This window comes from Monodelphis domestica, chromosome 2, assembly GCF_027887165.1.
Source record: "Monodelphis domestica isolate mMonDom1 chromosome 2, mMonDom1.pri, whole genome shotgun sequence".
NCBI lineage: Eukaryota > Metazoa > Chordata > Mammalia > Didelphimorphia > Didelphidae > Monodelphis > Monodelphis domestica.
This window is the reverse complement of record NC_077228.1, coordinates 514,567,543-514,586,175: the sequence shown is the minus strand read 5'-3', so window position 1 is coordinate 514,586,175 and position 18,633 is coordinate 514,567,543. Positions and strand designations below refer to the sequence as shown.

The 18,633-nt window shown below is 42.2% G+C and overlaps 1 protein-coding gene across 6 annotated transcripts in view; it reads left to right on the top strand.

Moving 5' to 3' along the window:
- Window positions 1-18,633, top strand: part of TPST1 (tyrosylprotein sulfotransferase 1) — a 141,614-nt gene that overhangs the window by 52,606 nt on the left and 70,375 nt on the right. For 5 of the 6 annotated variants that reach the window (XM_007485678.2, XM_016429270.2, XM_056819702.1 and 2 more), the window contains one exon: window positions 3,536-4,481. In XM_007485678.2, coding sequence (XP_007485740.2) covers window positions 3,721-4,481 — 761 coding nt within the window. In that variant the 5' untranslated portion in view covers window positions 3,536-3,720. Of the gene's footprint in view, window positions 1-3,535; window positions 4,482-18,633 lie in introns of those variants that run through there. The other variant, XR_008916855.1, reaches the window with a different exon arrangement.

The window sequence follows — 18,633 nt, the reverse complement described above, 5'->3', positions numbered from 1 at the left end:
TTTCTGTCTTAGAATCAATACTATGTATTGGTTCCAAGGCAGAAGAACAGTAAGGACTTGGCAATGGGAGTAAAGTGATTTGCCCAAGATCACACAGGCAGGAAGTGTTTGAGGCCAGATTTGAACCAAAGACCTCCAGTTTCCAGGCTTGGCTCTCGATCTACTGATCTGCCTAACTGGGCCCCACACTATTGTCTTCTTCTGAATCCCTTTTTCTCTCTCTTGTTGATACTTGTCCCTTTCCAAATGAGTTGGGCGTTGCTTATAAGTAGAAACCAAGATGGTGCACAATAAATCTGCATATGTGTCACTGTCAGCAGTCAGACAACTCCAGGTGGATTATTCCCACCATCCACCCTCCCTGCTTTTGCTCTAGAACTGCAGAACACTTCTAGAACAAGTCCCCTAATCATTCTAATTGGACTCACTAAGACTTTGTTCCCTAATTTCAACTGGGCCCTCACTGTTGCAGCCAGTTCTTTTACCTGTCACTGGTTCTGCCACACTCCCCATGGGTTCTATTCCAAACCATTTCCCTTTGTGCCACATACACCACCCCTTCCCTTCCCTTTCAGCAGAGGACCTAGCCTCCTACTTCCCTGAGAACAATGAGGCCATCTGTGAAAACTCCCTCTCCTTTGTGTTTCCATATCATTCCAGCATCCTCCTCTTCTTGGCTCCAATCTTGGTTCTTTCTCCTTGCCAAGTTATCCTCTCTACTTTTGCTCCTGATCCCAATCCCTCCTGTCCACTTCCAGGAGCTTGCTCCTTCAATCACTCCTTCCCTTCCCTTCATTTTTAAGCTTTTATTTTCTATTGGCGCTTTCCCTACTGCTATCAAACGTGTTGATCTTTTGTCCTTAAAAGTCCTTCACTTGGAGTCAAGAACACCTGAATTGAATCAGTTCTGGATTATCCATGCAATCCTGGGCAAGTCACTGTACCTTTTCTTTGCCTTAGTTTCCTGCTCTTTGCAAGCCTAGGAGTGCCACACAAAACACAGACATAGAGCTGGGGGTTAGCTTTTGCAATGTTCTGAAGTTATCCTGTGTTTCTCCCCTTTTTGCTGCTGAATCACTTTACTCCCATAGCAACAGATGCACTTATACCCATTGCTTCCGCTTTTTTCAGTTTCTACTTCTCAATTCATTTCTGTCTGGTTTCTGTACCTGAAAGTGCTCTCTCATCAATGATTATTTTGTGGCTGAGTCCAATGGCCTTAGTCCTCATTCTTTTTTTGACTAACTTTAGCATTTGACACAGGCGAGAACTCCCTTCTTCTGGATATTCTCGTCTTTGGTCTCTTGTATTTGATTTCCTACCTGTGAGAGTGATCCTTCTCAGTCTTCTTTGCTGGTTTATCATCCATGACCCCTAGGCTTAGGTAAACTCCAGGGCTCTATAATGGGCCCTCTCTTTTCCTTTCTCTGTGCTCCCTTGGTGATTTCATCAGTTCCCCTGGACTTAACTGATCTCTATATGGATGACTTCCAAATTTACACATCCAGACCTTACATGAGCTCTCTCCTGCATTCTTGTCCTAAACCTCCAACTGTTTGTTGACCATCTCTACCTGGAAATCCTATAGGAATCTTAAATGCAAGCTAGCCAAAATAGAACTTATCTTTTTTCCTCCTAAATCCATTCCTCATAATTTACCTGTTTCTTTTGAGAGAAACCATCGTTAGGGCAGCTGGGTGGCTTAGTGGATAGAGAGCCAGGCCTAGAGATGGGAGGTCCTGGGTTTAAATCTGGCCCAAGATATTTCTTACTGGGTGACCCTGGGCAAGTCACTTAACCCCCCATTTCCTAGACTTTTCTGCTCATCTGCCTTGGAGCCAATACACAGCATCATTTCTGTGATGGAAGATAAGGATTTATTTAAAAAATAAAAAAAAGAGTGCTACCCTTCTTTTAAATCAACTAGATCTGCCACCTAGGAGTCACCTTTGGCTCCTTTATTCTCACTCCATATTCCTTCAGTTGTCAAGTCTTATAAATTCTATTTCTACCTATCTCTTAAAACTTCTCTGATTTTTACTTATACCCCAGTTCCTCTAGACCAGACCTTTAATACCTCTGCACTGGAGAGCCTCCTAATTGGAATCCCAGCATGCATCTTGGAATTCAGATCTGACTGTGTTACTCCTCTGCGCAGGAAGGTTCAGTGACTTCCTACCAACTACAGATTTCTTTGTTTGGCATTTAAAACCTTTCATGATTCGGTTCCAGACTCTTTCTAGGCACTTTACATCAGGGCCAAATTGGCCTCTGCTGTTCACCTGTGCATTAATGTCCCATCTCTTTGCAATCATGTCCTGGTAGAGACTGTCCTGCATGCTTTCTTTCACTCCACGGAAGCCTTAGATCCTTTCAAGGCTCAGCTCAAGTGCCACCTCCCCCAAGAGGCTTCCCCTAATTCTACAAGTTGTTAGGGCCCCCCTTTGGGGTACATCTGCTCCATACTGTCTCTGCACATGCTGAATCTACATCCCCTCCACGGCCTCTGCCAAGTAGAATAGAAGCTCTTTGAGGGCAGCGATGGTTTTGTTTTGGCCCTAGTGTGCCTTGGAGAGTGCTTGGCCTATAAGTTCTAAAGTGTTTCGGTGTGGATCAAGTAAAGGGCACCTTGGTGACTTTGGGCAAACTCTTCATTCTCCCAGATGTAAGTTTTCTCATCTGTAAAATGAAGAGCTTGAATGAGATTTCAAACATCCCTTGTAGAGATATAAGAGGTATAATTCTCTGTTTTATGTTTTCAGGACTGTTATTTTTGTTTAAGAACTAGAGAGTTGTCAGATGAATGCTGTTTTAATGTAATATTTTTAGATTATACTCTGGGCAGGAAATCTTAACTTTTTTGCACATCCTCTTACCTCTAGGATCAAATAGAAAATTCTCTGGTTGGCTCTTTAAAAGCTCTTCACAGGTGGGTTCCTTTCTTCCATCTTAGCTTCACTCCTTTCCTCCTATCTTATGATCCAGACGGGCCGTTTTCTGACTCTGACTTTTGAAAGTCACTTTTTTCTCTGGGCTTCGTTTTTCTCATCTTTGAAATAATGGTGTTAGACTGGGTGTTTTGACTGGTTTTTAAGGATCCCAGCTCTAACCCTCACTGATTTTGGACTGTTTCCTGAAAATAGTCCAGTTATGCATCTCCTAACCTCCTTAGAGTGTTGTAAGTGGTATACATACAAGGCAATCGTGTGTGCGTATGTGATCACAGATATGTTATGGCTAAAAACACATACACACAGCATCCATACATGTACACGTGTGTACATCTGCCTGGCCCATGGTTTCTGTTTGTCCCGTGAAAACAAAGCCATTATGCTGAGTTTCTCCGTTTCTGCCTCTGAATGTCCCACGCTTGCTGCCGTTTCAATCCTTCTCCACTGACCCAAAGCACCAATATTTAGCCTGGTGCCCGGCACACATCTGGTGCCTAATAAATGTTTGTGGGTGGTAGATTGATGCATGCGGAGTCTTTGCTGGGTGGTAGAACTGAATTTTCCCCTTGTTTCTTTCCTACTAGATGTTGACTATCTGCACCGATTAGAGTCTCCATGGCCTGGACGTTATCGAAAAATCATTCTGAATAAAAGATCTGTCGAGTGACTGATCCCAGCATCAAGATGGTGGGAAAAACTAAAGCAGAATTTGCTGTTGGCATGTCTGGTGATCAGTTCCGTGACTGTCTTTTACCTGGGGCAGCACGCCATGGAGTGCCACCACCGGATCGAGGAGCGCAGCCAGCCCGCCAGGCTGGAGAGCGTCCAGGCCACCCCCCGCGCTGGCCTGAGCCTTAAAGCCAACAAGACTGCCACCTACCACAAGGACATGCCTTTGATCTTCATCGGGGGAGTGCCTCGGAGTGGCACCACTCTCATGCGGGCCATGCTGGACGCCCACCCGGACATCCGCTGCGGGGAGGAGACCAGGGTCATCCCCCGCATCCTGGCCCTTAAGCAGATGTGGTCCCGGTCCAGCAAAGAGAAGATCCGGCTCGATGAGGCTGGGGTCACCGATGAAGTCCTGGATTCTGCCATGCAGGCTTTCCTGCTGGAGATCATTGTGAAGCACGGGGAGCCGGCCCCTTACCTCTGTAACAAAGACCCCTTCGCCCTCAAGTCCTTAACTTACCTGGCCAGGCTGTTCCCCAATGCCAAATTCCTTCTGATGGTTCGAGACGGCCGAGCGTCTGTGCACTCCATGATCTCCCGAAAAGTCACCATCGCCGGCTTTGATCTGAACAGCTACCGGGACTGTCTGACCAAATGGAACCGTGCCATAGAGACCATGTACAACCAGTGCATGGAGGTCGGGTATAAGAGGTGCATGTTAGTGCATTATGAACAGCTGGTGCTGCACCCCGAGCGCTGGATGAGAACGCTCTTAAAGTTCCTGCACATTCCCTGGAACTACTCAGTGCTGCACCACGAAGAGATGATCGGGAAGGCAGGGGGCGTGTCTCTGTCCAAGTGAGTAGAGGGCGGGGCTAGCCCGAGGCCGAGGGCGGGGCCTGTTAGCCCCTGGGCCTCCGTGCTCTGATCCAATGAGATCACGTAGGTAAAGGCGGTGTAGAAATGAGGTCGCAGCCCTGGCACTCCTCATTCATTAGTATTCCCATGCACGGTGGCTGTTGTTTATTGTTTGTTACTGCGATTGGGGAAATAGCAGCCGGGCCTTTTACCCCGCAATGCTATGATAGTAACTGGCTTTTTGAGGTTTGCAAAGTGCCTGACAGGCATTATCCCATTGGACCCTCAGGACAGCAGAGTGAGGGTAGATGCCACGAGGCAGGGTTAGCCCCATCTTACAACTGAGGACCCCAAAGCTCAGAACCCCGAGGGACTTGCCCCTCGGGCTGGCCCCGCCACTCCGTGCCAGAGGTGGAACCGAAGCCCTGGTCTTCCCAGCACTCCAAAGAAGGCATCTCTCCTCCGCTATCTTAGGTTGCCTTCTTGGGGACACGCTTGTCTGAACATTTTGTGAATCGAGACCACGGGTTATTGTCCTTTAGCCTTCCAGTATCTGTGAATGTATGTAGTAGGGTGTTGGCATGTAGAGCATGCCTAGAAAATACCAAGACTAAGAGAATTGTGGGACTTCTTATACTTGGAGAGAACCCTAGAGATGATCTAGTTCAATTTCTTATTTTTACGAGGAAGGAAACTGACATCCGGTCACACACTTGGGCCAACCTGGGCCTAGAATTCAGGCCTTCTTGTCCTGTTCCCTCTTCCATACCATGAAATGTTTTTAGAGGGATTGATTCCAAGATCTAGCATCTCGTGGTATTGATTCTTTGAAGAGGCTGAAGATTCCTTTTTGAAAAGACAGCTCCAGATTTCAGAGGTCTTTTTTAGCCTAGAAAAACTACTTAGAATATAAATCCTCTTAGATTAATGACATTTTGCCTCCTTTAAAAAATATTTACCCCCAATTATATGTAAAAACATTTGTTTATTTTTTTTAAAATTAAGTTACAAATTTTCTCCCTCCTTCCTACTCTCCCTTCCTCACTTACTCCCATCCCTCCCCACCCTTGAGACAGTAAGCAGTCTAATATAGATTTTATGTGGTTTGCCTTCTTTCTTAATGAAGTGACCATCAAAGGGTTCTTGGCTTGCTCATATAATCAGTTAGAGTGACTTATGGTTCCCTAGGTTGAATATATAAGAAGAGAAGCAATTTTAAAAATGCACGCTGTGTCTAGTTATTCCCAATGCCTTTTGGGAAAAAGGCTAGCAGTAACTAAATTTCAGTTTTTAAATGGCCAGAAATCCTCAGGGGAATATTGATTGCTATTGTCAATCATCTCAAAGGCACAGCTGGTTACTTGCTTCTACCTATTGAGTGTTAGAAATGATTAGAAATCCTTAGTTGAGTGGATCTAGGTCATAATTGTCAAACTAGGGAAATTTACCTCTCCAGAGTACAGCCTTTAGAGAAATTCAAACCATTTTATATTTTCCTAACAAAGCAAAAAAGTCCCTGCCTGGTTTTCAGCCCAGGGTTGCTCTGAGGACAGGTTTTCTATGTACAAGAAGATTATTATCACTCTAGATCCAATTCATCTTCATGTAAAATCCAAATATAGAAGCAAGACTTTCCTTGCAGAAATAAGAAATGGGGGCAGCTGGGTAGCTCAGTGGATTGAGAGCTAGACCTAGAGATGGGAGGTCCTAGGTTCAAATCTGGCCTCAGACACTCCCCAGCTGTGTGACCCTGGGCAAGTCACTTGACCCCCATTGCCTAGCCCTTACCACTCTTCTGCCTTGGAGCCAATACACAGTATTGACTCCAAGACAGAAGGTAAGGGTTTATAAAAAAAAAAAGAAGTAAGAAATATGCTCATTAAATAAATAAGTTAAAAAATGTATATGTTCACATGCAGTAAGCAGAAGGGACAGTCTAACTTTTAATTGAATCAACAAAGCATAACACTTGGGATTCCACCTTTTCAGGGTTGGGAAAACAGAAATTCTTCTGAGGGGAAGGCAGCATCCTAGAATCTCAGACCTAGAAAAGTTTGAGATTATCTGTTCATCTGTACCTGAATAGATCACCCTCCTCAATGTCAGTTAAGAAGTGCCTATTTAGGGGTAGCTGGGTGGCTCAGTGAATTGAGAGATAGGCCTAGAGATGGGAAGTCCTGGGTTCAAATTTGACCTCAAATATTTCCCAGCTTTGTGACCCTGGGCAAGTCACTTAACCCCCATTGCTTAGTCCTCATTACTCTTCTGCCTTGGAACCAATACTCAGTATTGATTCTAAGACAAAAGGTAAACTTTTTTTTTTTAAAGTACCCATTCAGCTTCCTCTTAAAGACCACACTACATTCTACTCTTAGACAGTAATCATTAGGTTTTCCTGATATCAAGGCAAAACCCGTCTCTGTAACTTTCCCCCATTGTTCTTATTCATGCCAAGTGGGTCCAAGAAAATCAGGCCTTGACAGCTCTTCAGATATTTGAAGCCTCCAGTGACTCCTCCTTTCTTCTGCCTCCCCCTGCCTGAGTTTTCTCTTTTCCAAGCAAAACTCCACTAGTTCCTTTGATTGGCGTGGGTCTCCAGCCTTCTCATTCTCCTGTTCTGATTGCCTTCCTCTGGGTACCCTCTAACCTGTCAGTGTCCTTTGGAAAAGGTTAGTATTGGATTTTTTATCCATTCTTTGTGCTTGGTGGATAATGGAGGAAGGGAAAGAGTATCAAATTTTTAAAAACTTACAGTTTATTATTGACTTCTTTCTTCTCTACATGATAGGCATTTCCATGGCACCTCCAGATGGAATCTTTCTTTGTGACAAAGGAAAAAATTAAACAAAAACATTGATTATGCTTGATTGCATCTGACAATGTATACAATGTTCTATCTTTTTAGTCTTCTTTTTTAAGCCCTTACGTTCCATCTTGGAATCAATACTGTGCATTGGTTTCAAGGCAGAAGAGTGGTAAGAACCAGGTAAATGACTTACCCAGGAACACACAGCTAGGAAGTATCTTGAGGTGAGATTTGAACCCTGAACCTCCCATTTCTAAGCCTGACTCTCTATCCACTGAGTTACCTAATTACCCCCTAGTCCTCCTCTTGTCTGTGGTAAGATCTGAAGTATGTTTGATTATGTGTTAGTTTTAAAATTATTTAGTTTGTCTTCCTAACAGTGATCTTTTTCATTTACATTGTCATCAGTTTACTTATTTGTTATCTTGGTTCTATTTCTTTCTTTCTGCATTTAATTTGTACAGATCTTCCCGTGTTCCTCTGACTTACTTATTTTTGTCATTTTTTTATTACACAGTAATACTCCAATGTATTAATATGCCACAAAGTTTCTTTTTTCAGTCATTTCTCAAGTTATGGGCACCCACTTTATTTCCAGGTCTTTGTTACTAGAGTGTACTCTCTGAATTTTTTTGTTTGTTGGAGTTTTTGTTTCTCCCTTTAACTTCCTTGGGTTCCATGCTCAGTAGTGTTATTGTGGGGTCAAAGGATATTAATTGTTTAGTCACCTTCATGATTGTAAACTGGTGCCCAGAGCTGCTGAACACAACTCCAACTCACAATGGGATTCAGTATACCTGTTTTCCCACAGCCCCTTTAAAATCAATTATTTCCATTTTTGGTTACTTTATGGATTGTTTTAATTGTTTAAAACAATTTTTAAACCTTTACCCTTCTGTCTTAGAATCAATACTGTAAGATAGTTTTATAGTTATGACTTAAAATCTAAATTAATTGGTCACCAGGGAAAATCCCAAATAATAAAATACCCAAGTCAGCTGGAAAATATGGTGATTTTAATTAATATAGAGAGAAGGAACTAAGGAGAAGAGAGAGAGAGAGGAAAGAGTTAATTTAAACTGCTCCGGCTCAGGCTGAACCAGGAAGAAGTTAAAAGCCTTGGCCAAAGGGGCCTCGCAGAGCTCAAGGGAAAAGGAAGTCGGTCTTATAACTCACCAGGAGACCTTCTCAAGGAAGCTGCCTGAGTGAGCTCCTCCAAACTGAGTTCCAGGATCAAACTGGCACCCAGTCTGCTCACAGGAAGTGATCAGCCGGAGCCACCTCTCCGAGGAAAGAGAGTGTTTTTTTGAGAGACGAAAAATCTCAAATATATAGACCCTGCACCCTTGTGTCTCCTCCTCTAAACTTTCACATCTACCAGTCACATCAAAGGCTTTCTCCAGGACTGCTCATATTTTTAGTTCTCACCTTCTTTGATTAGATTTTTGAGTTACTTAACACTTCTTTGTTAAGTTCACCTTTTGTTAGTTACTTGGCCTTTTTTTTTTTATTAATTTAACCTTTATAATTACTTAACACCTTTTTGTATTAAGATCTAAAAGTAGACTTAGCTTAATGTTCTAGCTTCACTATAAGGTGAGAACTAAGTACCTAATTCAATCAGGAGATTACAACTTTATCTTCCCCTAAAGTAAGGTTTAAGTAGGTGGAGCAAAGTAAAGTTCCCAAGACATTCCTGATCAAGTATCTCCATTGTTACAATCAGGAAATAGCTAAATCAAATCTTCTTAAAGTACAGTCTGAATAGGGTGGGGTAGTTTTAAAATTCACAATACTCAGTATTGTTTCCAAGGCAGTAGATAACTTGTCCAGGGTCACACAGCTAGAAAGTGTCTAAGGTTAGATTTGAACCCAGGACTTCCCATCTCTACTCCTGGCTCTTCATTCGCTGAGCCATCTAACTGCCCTTGGATCAGTCTAATTGTTTGGAAGGTTTTCTATATCCAGTCTGGATTTGCCTTGTCAACACTTCTATTCATTGTTACTAGTTCTAGTCACTAACTACTAGTCTCTGGGCCAAACAAAACATGTTTCGTGCCTCTTCAGGTGACAGATTCAAGTCAGGCCCTAGAATCATAGAGAAACAAGGAGCTTGAGAGGTCATCAAGTCAAATTCCCTCATTTTACTATAAGGAAACCAAAGCCCAGAGGTAAGTCATTTTGCCCAGGAAAGTACAGCCTCTAAGTATTGTAGGAATGTAAGTAAGGTATAGAGAAAATTGTATGGATTATTCTTTAAAGGAAAGGAGGAGAGTTTAGATGAAAACCCTGGGAGAAGATTCTGACAAGGAGAAAAGGATCTTGGGAGACTTTTATTGAAAGTAACTGTCTCTCTGGATCTAGCTTTCTACTGAGCTGGTAAGGAGGTTCTTTGCTCTGGCATCCCCTTGGAAACCCTAATCTTGTGGAGAGATTAGGATATTCCTGGTTGGTTAATTGCCTTGGAGGAGACCTGCCTTTTCTGAAGTACAGAGACCACCTGCCTGAGATCCACCTGTCAGAAATCCACTGGTGAAGGTAAACCGAGGGTTTGGTCATCTGGCTGTACCTAGAAAACACCCCAGGCTTTAGGTAAGGACTCAATACATCTGTGAGTGCTCCATCTTAAACCCTTTTTGAGATAATCCATACTAATTAGTACAGTAGGATAATCAGATCCCTTTGGGGTCTTAGATAAGCACAGGGAGGTATAGGCAGGGCCCAGAGAAGACTAAGAAGTGCATAGAAGCTGGATGGAGCCTAGATTTTAATAGTGTTAGGATCGTGCCTATCAGTTTCCTTTACTCCAGCTATCAAATAAACTTGTTTTTCTATAGCTTAAGGGGTTTGTGCTTTACTGGCCCCAGGGAGGTCCCTTGGTGGGTTTTTCTCATCTCCCATCCATCTAGGCCTTTCCAAAACAATCTCCCTCCATTAGTCATCTCTTTCAGTATCTCAGGTAGGCTTTGAAACAGATCTTTCTAACTCCATTCCAGCTTTCTATTCCTCTCATCCCATTGCCTCTACCCCAGTAGGCACCAGATTGTGGAGTGCCACACGAGTGAGGCTGAGGACTTTAGACTTTAGCCTGAAGGCACTTCAGACTCATGGAAGAGTTTGGAGAAGAGAACACGAGTGGTAATATGGTACCTTGAGACAATCAGCCTGGCAGGGATCTGTAGGCTTTATGAGAAGGGACAAGTTAGAGGCTTATTGTAGTAGTTCAGCGGCCTGATCCATGAGGGTGTTAGAGTGGCTGCCTGTCTTTAGGCTTTTCCCTTCCTTCTCTGTCCTCTTCTATGTGGTTGCTAGGTTGATATGCCCAAACCTCCCTTCCTCTGCTAAAGGCACCTCATCATCTCTCTATTTTCTCCATCCTATATTCCTGTCAAACTGGCCTCCCTGCCATTGTCCCTGTGTTACCATCAAGCTCCTATCCTCCCTCTCCTGTCCCTTTGCATAGTTGTCCCCTCTTTCTACAATGCTCTTCCTTCTTCCCTTTACTTTGTTGGTTCCCTAGCTTCCTTCAGAATCTATCTCAGGAGCCACCTCCTACAGGAAGCCTCTTCTGGTCTTCCTGATTGTTAATTCTCTCCACACAAGAATTATTTTCTGTTTATTCATAATGCATTTTGCATATGATGCACATACATTTTTTCCTACTAATAGAAATTGTAATCTCTTTGAGGGCAGGCAGGGACTGTTTAGTTTTTGTCTTTATCTAGTATGTGGGGCCTCACATATAATAGAAAGTCAACCCATGCTTGTTGAATTGTATTGAAAGCGATGGATTCCAGAAATACTGAGAAGAAAGGATTAATGGACAACTTGATGTAGGATAACAGAGAAGGAAGAGTCAAAGAAAACTCGGTTTTGGAGCCTGGGAGAAGGATGGAGACATTAGAAGAAAGAGAAAATATGGAGAGAGCAGCTGATTGGGGAATGGGATAAAGCACAGTGAGTCAAATTCACCGTATCTAAAACCATAGGCAACAGTGTGACATCTGTCTAAAAGCTGTCCAGGAAGTGCCGGGGATTGTGGGACTGGGGCTTGGGAAAGAGGTTAGGACTGGAGGTAAAGATTGGGCTGCTATCCACATGGACGTGACAGTTGGCCCTATGGGAGTGAATGTTATCTGAAGAGAGAATATATAGAGTATAGTATAGAGAGTATAGTATATAGAGAGAAAAGGACCAATGACAGAATCTCTTCTATTTTGGGGCCACAGAGAAGAAATAGCAAGGAAGATTGAGAAGTTGCCTAAGGGGATGTAGGAGGAGAACTGGGTGGCCCAGGCAGTCAGGTAAGTCAAGGCAGAGGAGGATTTCAAAAGGAGTTAGCAATGTCACATGCTACCTACGAAAGGTTAAGAAAGACAAAGACTGAGAAAGGGCAGTTAGATTTGTCTTTTGGTCATTTGTGATCTCAAAGAGAGCTGTTTGAAGAGAGTGTTGGGAGAAGAAGCCGGATGTAGGGGGTTGTGAGGAAGTAAGGATAGTGGATGTAGCTATTGGAAAAATTTGTATGAAAGGAAGAAGGAGAAATGGGAAACTAGCATTGAAAGGGCCATGAAGGTAATTGGATATTGATGCAGGGAGCCACCTGGGAAAAACAGATCAACCTTTTCCTAGAGGGCCTGTTTATTGATGTGTAAATTTCGTAAGATCTCTTTCTTGCCTTCCCTGCCTGATAAAATTTTCTTCTGGTAGAATTTCCAGGAGCTTTGCGTTCCTTGTTAAAGCAACCCAAGCAGAAATACCACCGACCACCAGACAGGAAACCTCCAATATCTGTCTTAAGAGTAACGCTATTATAGAATAGCATAATATATTAATCCAGTGTGTTGGTGGATCTGTGTTCTCATTGATGTGGGCACTTTCCAAGTGTGCAGGTTGTAGCCTGGCATATCTTTTCATCCTGCACATGTGACCTGTGGCCCTGTCCTCCCATAATCCTCCATAGAGTGCCCCCCTTCACCTTCTGGGGGCCTCCCTTTTGGTCTTTGGACCCTTCCTGGGTACCTGTATTACATGTGTGCTACTCATCTTCTTTCCTAGCTCTTGCCACATAACCAACCATCCTACCTTGATAACGTGTTACTGCTTTGTTGAGTATAATTTGCCATCATTGGTATGCCCAAGCCTGTTCATGCCTACCAAACATCTCCATTGTCCTTCAAGTGACTCAGTTTTGATTCCTTAAAGAGAATAGTATTCCGTGACTTGACTTTTCCATTGGTATAAAATTAAATGCAGAGGATTGGTACAGACACAAGTTATTAGCCATCTCATTCTCCTTTTCTCCTCACTTCCCCATCCAGGATGCTAGTTCTGATTTCATTCAGGAGAGCATATTTTCAAGCCATTTGTTCATGACGTAGATATGAGCTTGAACAACCAACATTCAATTGATTAAAATATTGAAGGGATGAAAAGGTTATTGAAAAGGCTAGTGAGTCACCAGGAATATGGAGTTTACTGAGCACTAACCCAACCCAAGAGCATCACTTAGTCCAATAAGTCTCTGTTAATATCTGGAAAGCCTCCAGAGAAGGGCTATAAAATTGATTTAAGGTTTGTTTACCTGGAGCAGTAATTCTGGCTATTTGCTGGACCCATTATTTGATTCCACGATCCTTTGCTACCCTCCCTCTCCATATATTTTAAATTTTAAATACATTTTTATATACTTTATTACATTTGTATTTTAAATACATTAAAATTAGTTACTTTGTGAATCAAATACATTTCTACTTTCTCCAGATATTAGAAGAAACCTGAGTTCTTCGCAAAGTCCATGTTCAAGAATTGTCAATGCTGAATTATTTGCATTTTTTTTTTTGTAAACCCTTACCTTCCTTCTTGGAGTCAATACTATGCATTGGCTCCAAGGCAGAAGAGTGGTAAGGGCTAGGCAATGGGGGTCAAGTGACTTGCCCAGGGTCACACAGCTGGGAAGTGTCTGAGGCCAGATTTGAACCTAGGACCTCCCATCTCTAGGCCTGGCTCTCGATCCACTGAGCTACCCAGCTGCCCCCAATTTGCATTTTTGAATGTGTATCTATAATCTTTTTTATCTCTTATCTGTAATTTGAATATAGAGAATAGAACAGTCTGAGCAAGAAGGAACTTGAGATTTCATTAATTCAGCTTCCTCATTTGACAAGTCACAGGATCATATGTTTTAGGGGTTAAGGAAATAATCTCTTACAATCTCCTTAATTACAAAGGAGAAAACTGAGTCCCATAGAGGTGAAGTGACTTGCCTAAATTCTCACTGGCAAGAAATAGCAAGGCAAGTTTTAAATCCAGGTCATCTGATGCCAAATCCAGAGTCACCATTCCACACTTTCCAAAAGTCTGCCTGTATTTACAACTCCATTCTGTACATATAATGGGAGAGATCTAGTCTCTTCTTGGCTAAATGAACAAAATCTAGAGGTGGAAAGAAAATACGATCAGTGATTATGTGATATTTGAAAGAGGCACAGATTCTGGGTACTTAGTGTACCCGATTGCTTTTTTTTTTAAGCCTTATTTTCTGTTTTAGTATAATTTTAAGACACAAGGGCAAAGGCCTCGGCAAATGGTGGTGTGATTTGCCCAGGGTCACACAGCTAGGAAGTGCCCGAGATCAGATTTGAACTCCAGTTTCCCTGACCTCAGGCCATCCAGTTGCTCCAAAATTGGGTTACCATTGCATTGTAGGAATTCTAGTGGGAAGGGAAATTGGTGGTTATCTAGTCTGAACACCCTTATTTTCTAGATCAGGAAACTGAGACCTGAAAGTAAAAGCCGCTTTCACAAAGTGACACACACGGTTCTAGGGAGCAGAATGAAGATTCACATGTAGATCTTTGATTCCATATCTGGTGCTGATGGTAAATGCCTTTGATTTATCCTCTTCGAGAGCCTAAAGTATGTCCCAAACAGTCCTTTTCGAGGGCAGGGGTGAGACCGGCCCTTTGTTGAGTTGGCCTTCAAGGCAGTCCTTGATCTTGTTGTCTGTCTCCTATGCGGTCCCAGCCCCTGTCCCTGTCCTTCCCTTCCCATCATCCGGACGTGCTCAGCTGGGGCTGACTTTTTGCTATTCTAGATCTTCTTTCAGGACAAACAAGCCGATTTGCGGTGCGCCATCCTCGTTTTGGCCCGTGATCCATGTCACACCATTCCAGTGCCAACATTGCCAGTGCTGAGCACCCCCCGCCTGCCCTTCTGCTTGTTGAAGTAAATAGACTTCATGGAAAAAGCCACTTGCAATCGCGTTAGAATGATCCTGCGCCTTCCTTGGACCTCGGTGACTCAGCAGCCCCGATGATCCAGTGGTTGTTAGGGACCCAGGCACCTGCAGAGCTGGGCACGTCACATTTGGACTTCTATGGGGGGGGGGTATCCTGTCATCATTTCTGAGCCTTCCCTAAACCACTCCCATTTTAATGGCCTAGCCAGCATGAAGCATAGCCAGCATCTTCACGACTCGATAAGAGATGAGTGAAGCACACGCAGGCACTTCCTTTCTTATCTGGGTAATTGGTTTTCAGAATTGTCCCTTTGCACCAAGGCTGAATTTGTGCTTCAGGAATTGATTTTTCCTCCTGAGCTGACTGTAATGAATGCGGGGAGGCTAGTGCTGCAGTGAATAGCATCTCGCCCCTTAATCCTGCCAGCCTCGCCCCGGAGATGTAGGCCTTTATTACAGTGGATCAGGATGGTGGCGCCAGTTTATTTGCCCCAGGAGGCCTGGAGCCTCCTCAGCTGAGGCCATCCCTAAGGCACAGAGGCTTCTGTGCCTCTCTGATAGATAGCAGTGGGGAAAGGTTGGAGTCCATCTGAATCACAGGCTCCCACTTTATCCCCTACCAGAGCTAAACTTCTAGGATGATCTTGAAACTGCTCTGACTTCTCGGGGAATCTCTCAAAGCAGGAGGGATCCAGGCTGGGCTGGAATAAATTTGATTCAGACGCATTCCCAAGAATTAAGATGGCATTTTAGAAAAAAACATAGGATTGGCATTTTAATTTTTAAATGACAGAAAAGAGTTGACTATTCAGAGCGTCTTTAGGAACCAAACAGGTCAGAGGATATATAGTGAGAGACTAGTCCCCTTTACGCTCAATCCCCTTGTTCTGTCCCCATGGCACCGTTTTGTAGGATGACAGAATCTTCTAATTGGGCTTTGTACGTTGGCTGTTAGCAGGAGATGAATTATTAGAAAATGTCCTCCTAATCCAATTATAATTAGTTATGTAGTGACATAAAAATCACTAAATTAGGATGGTGTGCCTTAAGTTACGAGTTACTAAATAATCTTGCTCTCATGCTTCTTACATTTTTTTCTTTTCTTCCTTGTTTCCATTCTTCCCCTTTCTTTCTTCCTCCCTCCCCTTCTTTTTTCCTTTCTCCCTTTTTCCCCTTCCTTCTTCTGTCTTAGTATCAATTCTAAGACAGAAGAGTGACAAGGGCTAGGTAATTGGGGCTGTGACTTAACCTAGGGTCACTCAGCTAGGAAGTGTCTGAGGTCAGATTTGAACCAGGACCTCTTATCTCCAAGACCTGGATCTTTATCCATGGAACTACCTAGCTGCCTCCATACATATTATTTCAAATTGCATTTCCATGTTAAAGCCATTTCATTTCTGTAAAACTGGCAACTTTTGAAATACATATTACATCTCTATGGATCTGGTTATAAATGCTTTATGTCAGTTGCTTTTCAAATGAGACATATCTGTTTGTGTTCTATATAATCTATCCCTATAATGCCTCAATGTTTTAAATATCATTTTAAGATGATTGAAGCATCTTTGATTTCAGACCATTGAGAAGCAAAACATAGCTAGAGCGGCATGAGCACTATACTCCAGTAGGAGTCCTTGAGTCCTTGGCTCTTAGTTCTAATTCTTGATCTTTTCTTTTCTTTTCTTTTCTTTTCTTTTCTTTTTCTTTTCTTTTCTTTTCTTTTCTTTTCTTTTCTTTTCTTTTCCTTTCTTTTCCTTTCTTTCTTTTCTTTTCTTTCCTTTCCTTTCCTTTCCTTTCCTTTTTCCTTTCCTTTCCTTTCCTTTCCTTTCCTTTCCTTTCCTTTCCTTTCCTTTCCTTTCTTTCCTTTCCTTTCCTTTCCTTTCCTTTCCTTTCCTTTCCTTTCCTTTCCTTTCCTTTCCTTTCTTTCCTTTCCTTTCCTTTCCTTCTCTTTCTTTTCCTTTCCTTTCCTTTCCTTTCTTTTCCTTCTTTCTTTTCTTTTCTTTTCTTTTCTCTTTTTTCTATGAGGTGGGGAGTTGACTTTGTGACAGACAGTTGAACTTTTCTAGACCTTGGTTCTTTCTTCTCTAAAATGAAGGAATTGGACTAGATTGAGGATTCTTAACTTGGGCCTGCATGAATGGATTTCAAGGAGTCCATGAACTTAGATAGGAAAAAATGACATCGCTCTTTTCACCAACCTCTAACTGAAATTTAGTATTTTAGTAATTAAAAAAAATATGATTCTCAGCAGGGATCCTTAGGCTTTTTCAGACTACCCAAGGGATCCAGAACACAAAAGGTTGAGGGAAAGAAAAAAAAGGTTGAGAACCTCTGGTCCATATGATATCTAAAGTCCCTTCCAGCTCTCAGTCTCTGATCTTATAACTAGCTTATTGCTAAAGGACTCTTCTGGCTCCAGAAGTCTATGTTCTGGGTGATTTATTCAAGATCAGTGCAAGGAAGTACATCTTTCATTTCTTTTAGAACCTGTAGGTTAAAATGGAGTTTTCAGAGGTACTTCATAACCTTAGAAAACTTGCTCTGAAATGTTCCCCAATTTTGTGTTGCTCTCTTAAATATGAAGACAATCCCTTGTGTTTCAGCCAGTAAATGTATGGGAATAGATGCAATCTATTATTTCCTCCCTATCCCCCATTCAACAAAAAGTGTTGGATGCATCATCATCATCATCACATTTATGTGGCACTTACTATGTACCAGAACTGGGTGCTAGTAAGCACTATATCTCATTTGATCCTCACAACAATCCTGAGAACTACGTCTTTGCTATTATTATCCCCATTTTACAGTAGAGGAAACTGAGGCAAACAGAAGTTAAGTGATCAAGTCACATAGTTAGCAAATATCTGAGACAGGATTAAATTCACATTAAATACTATGTCAAATTGGTATTTGAATTAGCACAAGACTGATGTTTGAAAGGCTTTTCCATGGCAGAGGGATTCAGTTTATTCTTCCTTGTTTTTGAGAACAAATTCGAATCAGTGGATTGAAGGTGCGAGTGGTTAATTTTGGCTCAATATGAAGAACTTCCTGACAATTTTTTAGTAACTGGAGCTGTCCAGTGGTGACGCCAGCTGCTCCCAATGACAGGAAGTAGTGAAGGAAGGACTGGACTTTGCCAGAAGTACTGTCAGAGTATTCCTGCATTAGGGAAAGAGGGCAGACTGGATGAGCTCAAAGATCCCTCCCATACTAAGATTCTGCAAATAGAATACAGGGCTGGGATGCTCCCAGAGTCTGGCTACCATTCAGAGTCAAGTACCAACCAGTTATACTTAGTGTGTGGATTTACTAGCATTTGCTCATTCATTCATTCAGCAAGTGTTTCATGGGCATCTGCTATCAGCATTGTGCTGTCCTAGGCGAGTCTAGCATTTGCTTTTAAAGTATACAGTTACATTTCTATCCAGTGCTTATGATTTTTAGATGAATTTTCCTTTGGTTATAAATCTTATTTCATATCTGACATGCCAGATTGACCTGAAAATATATTAAGTACTAGAAAGGTTGTAAAATGATACTGTTTTGGAAAGAGCTGAGCTTCTAAGAGGCGCCATTCATTGCCACTCCAATAAGGTTTATGGTTAGGCCCTAGAAAATATATTTGACCCGGCATTTATCAAGTGTTGCCAGCTGTTTATACAAGATGTTATCTCTTATTGGTCTATGAATGCTAATGATCTTTTGATGAAGAATAGAAAGCCACATGGGCAATTCTACCCAATAAAATGCTTAGCTCCAACTTCTCTATTCCTTGACTTCTCTGTCCCAAGTGAGAATTTCTTCCTGTGATTGCAGTCATGAAAGTTTACCTAAAAGGTACAAGGCACAAGGCACCAGATCATTTTCAGTGGATGCATGTCCAAGCCAAACAGAGATACAATCTGTTGTAATTCAATGATAGTAAAGAATTCAGTCTTAAGAGTTTGGTAATAATAACTTGGTATAAACAATATAACAATAATAATTGGTATAATAATAAAACAATAAAGATAGAGCACTTTCAGGTTTCAAAATACTTTACATAGATGATCTTATTTGATCTCATTTGATGGAGATTGGATCTGGATTCCAGTCCTGTC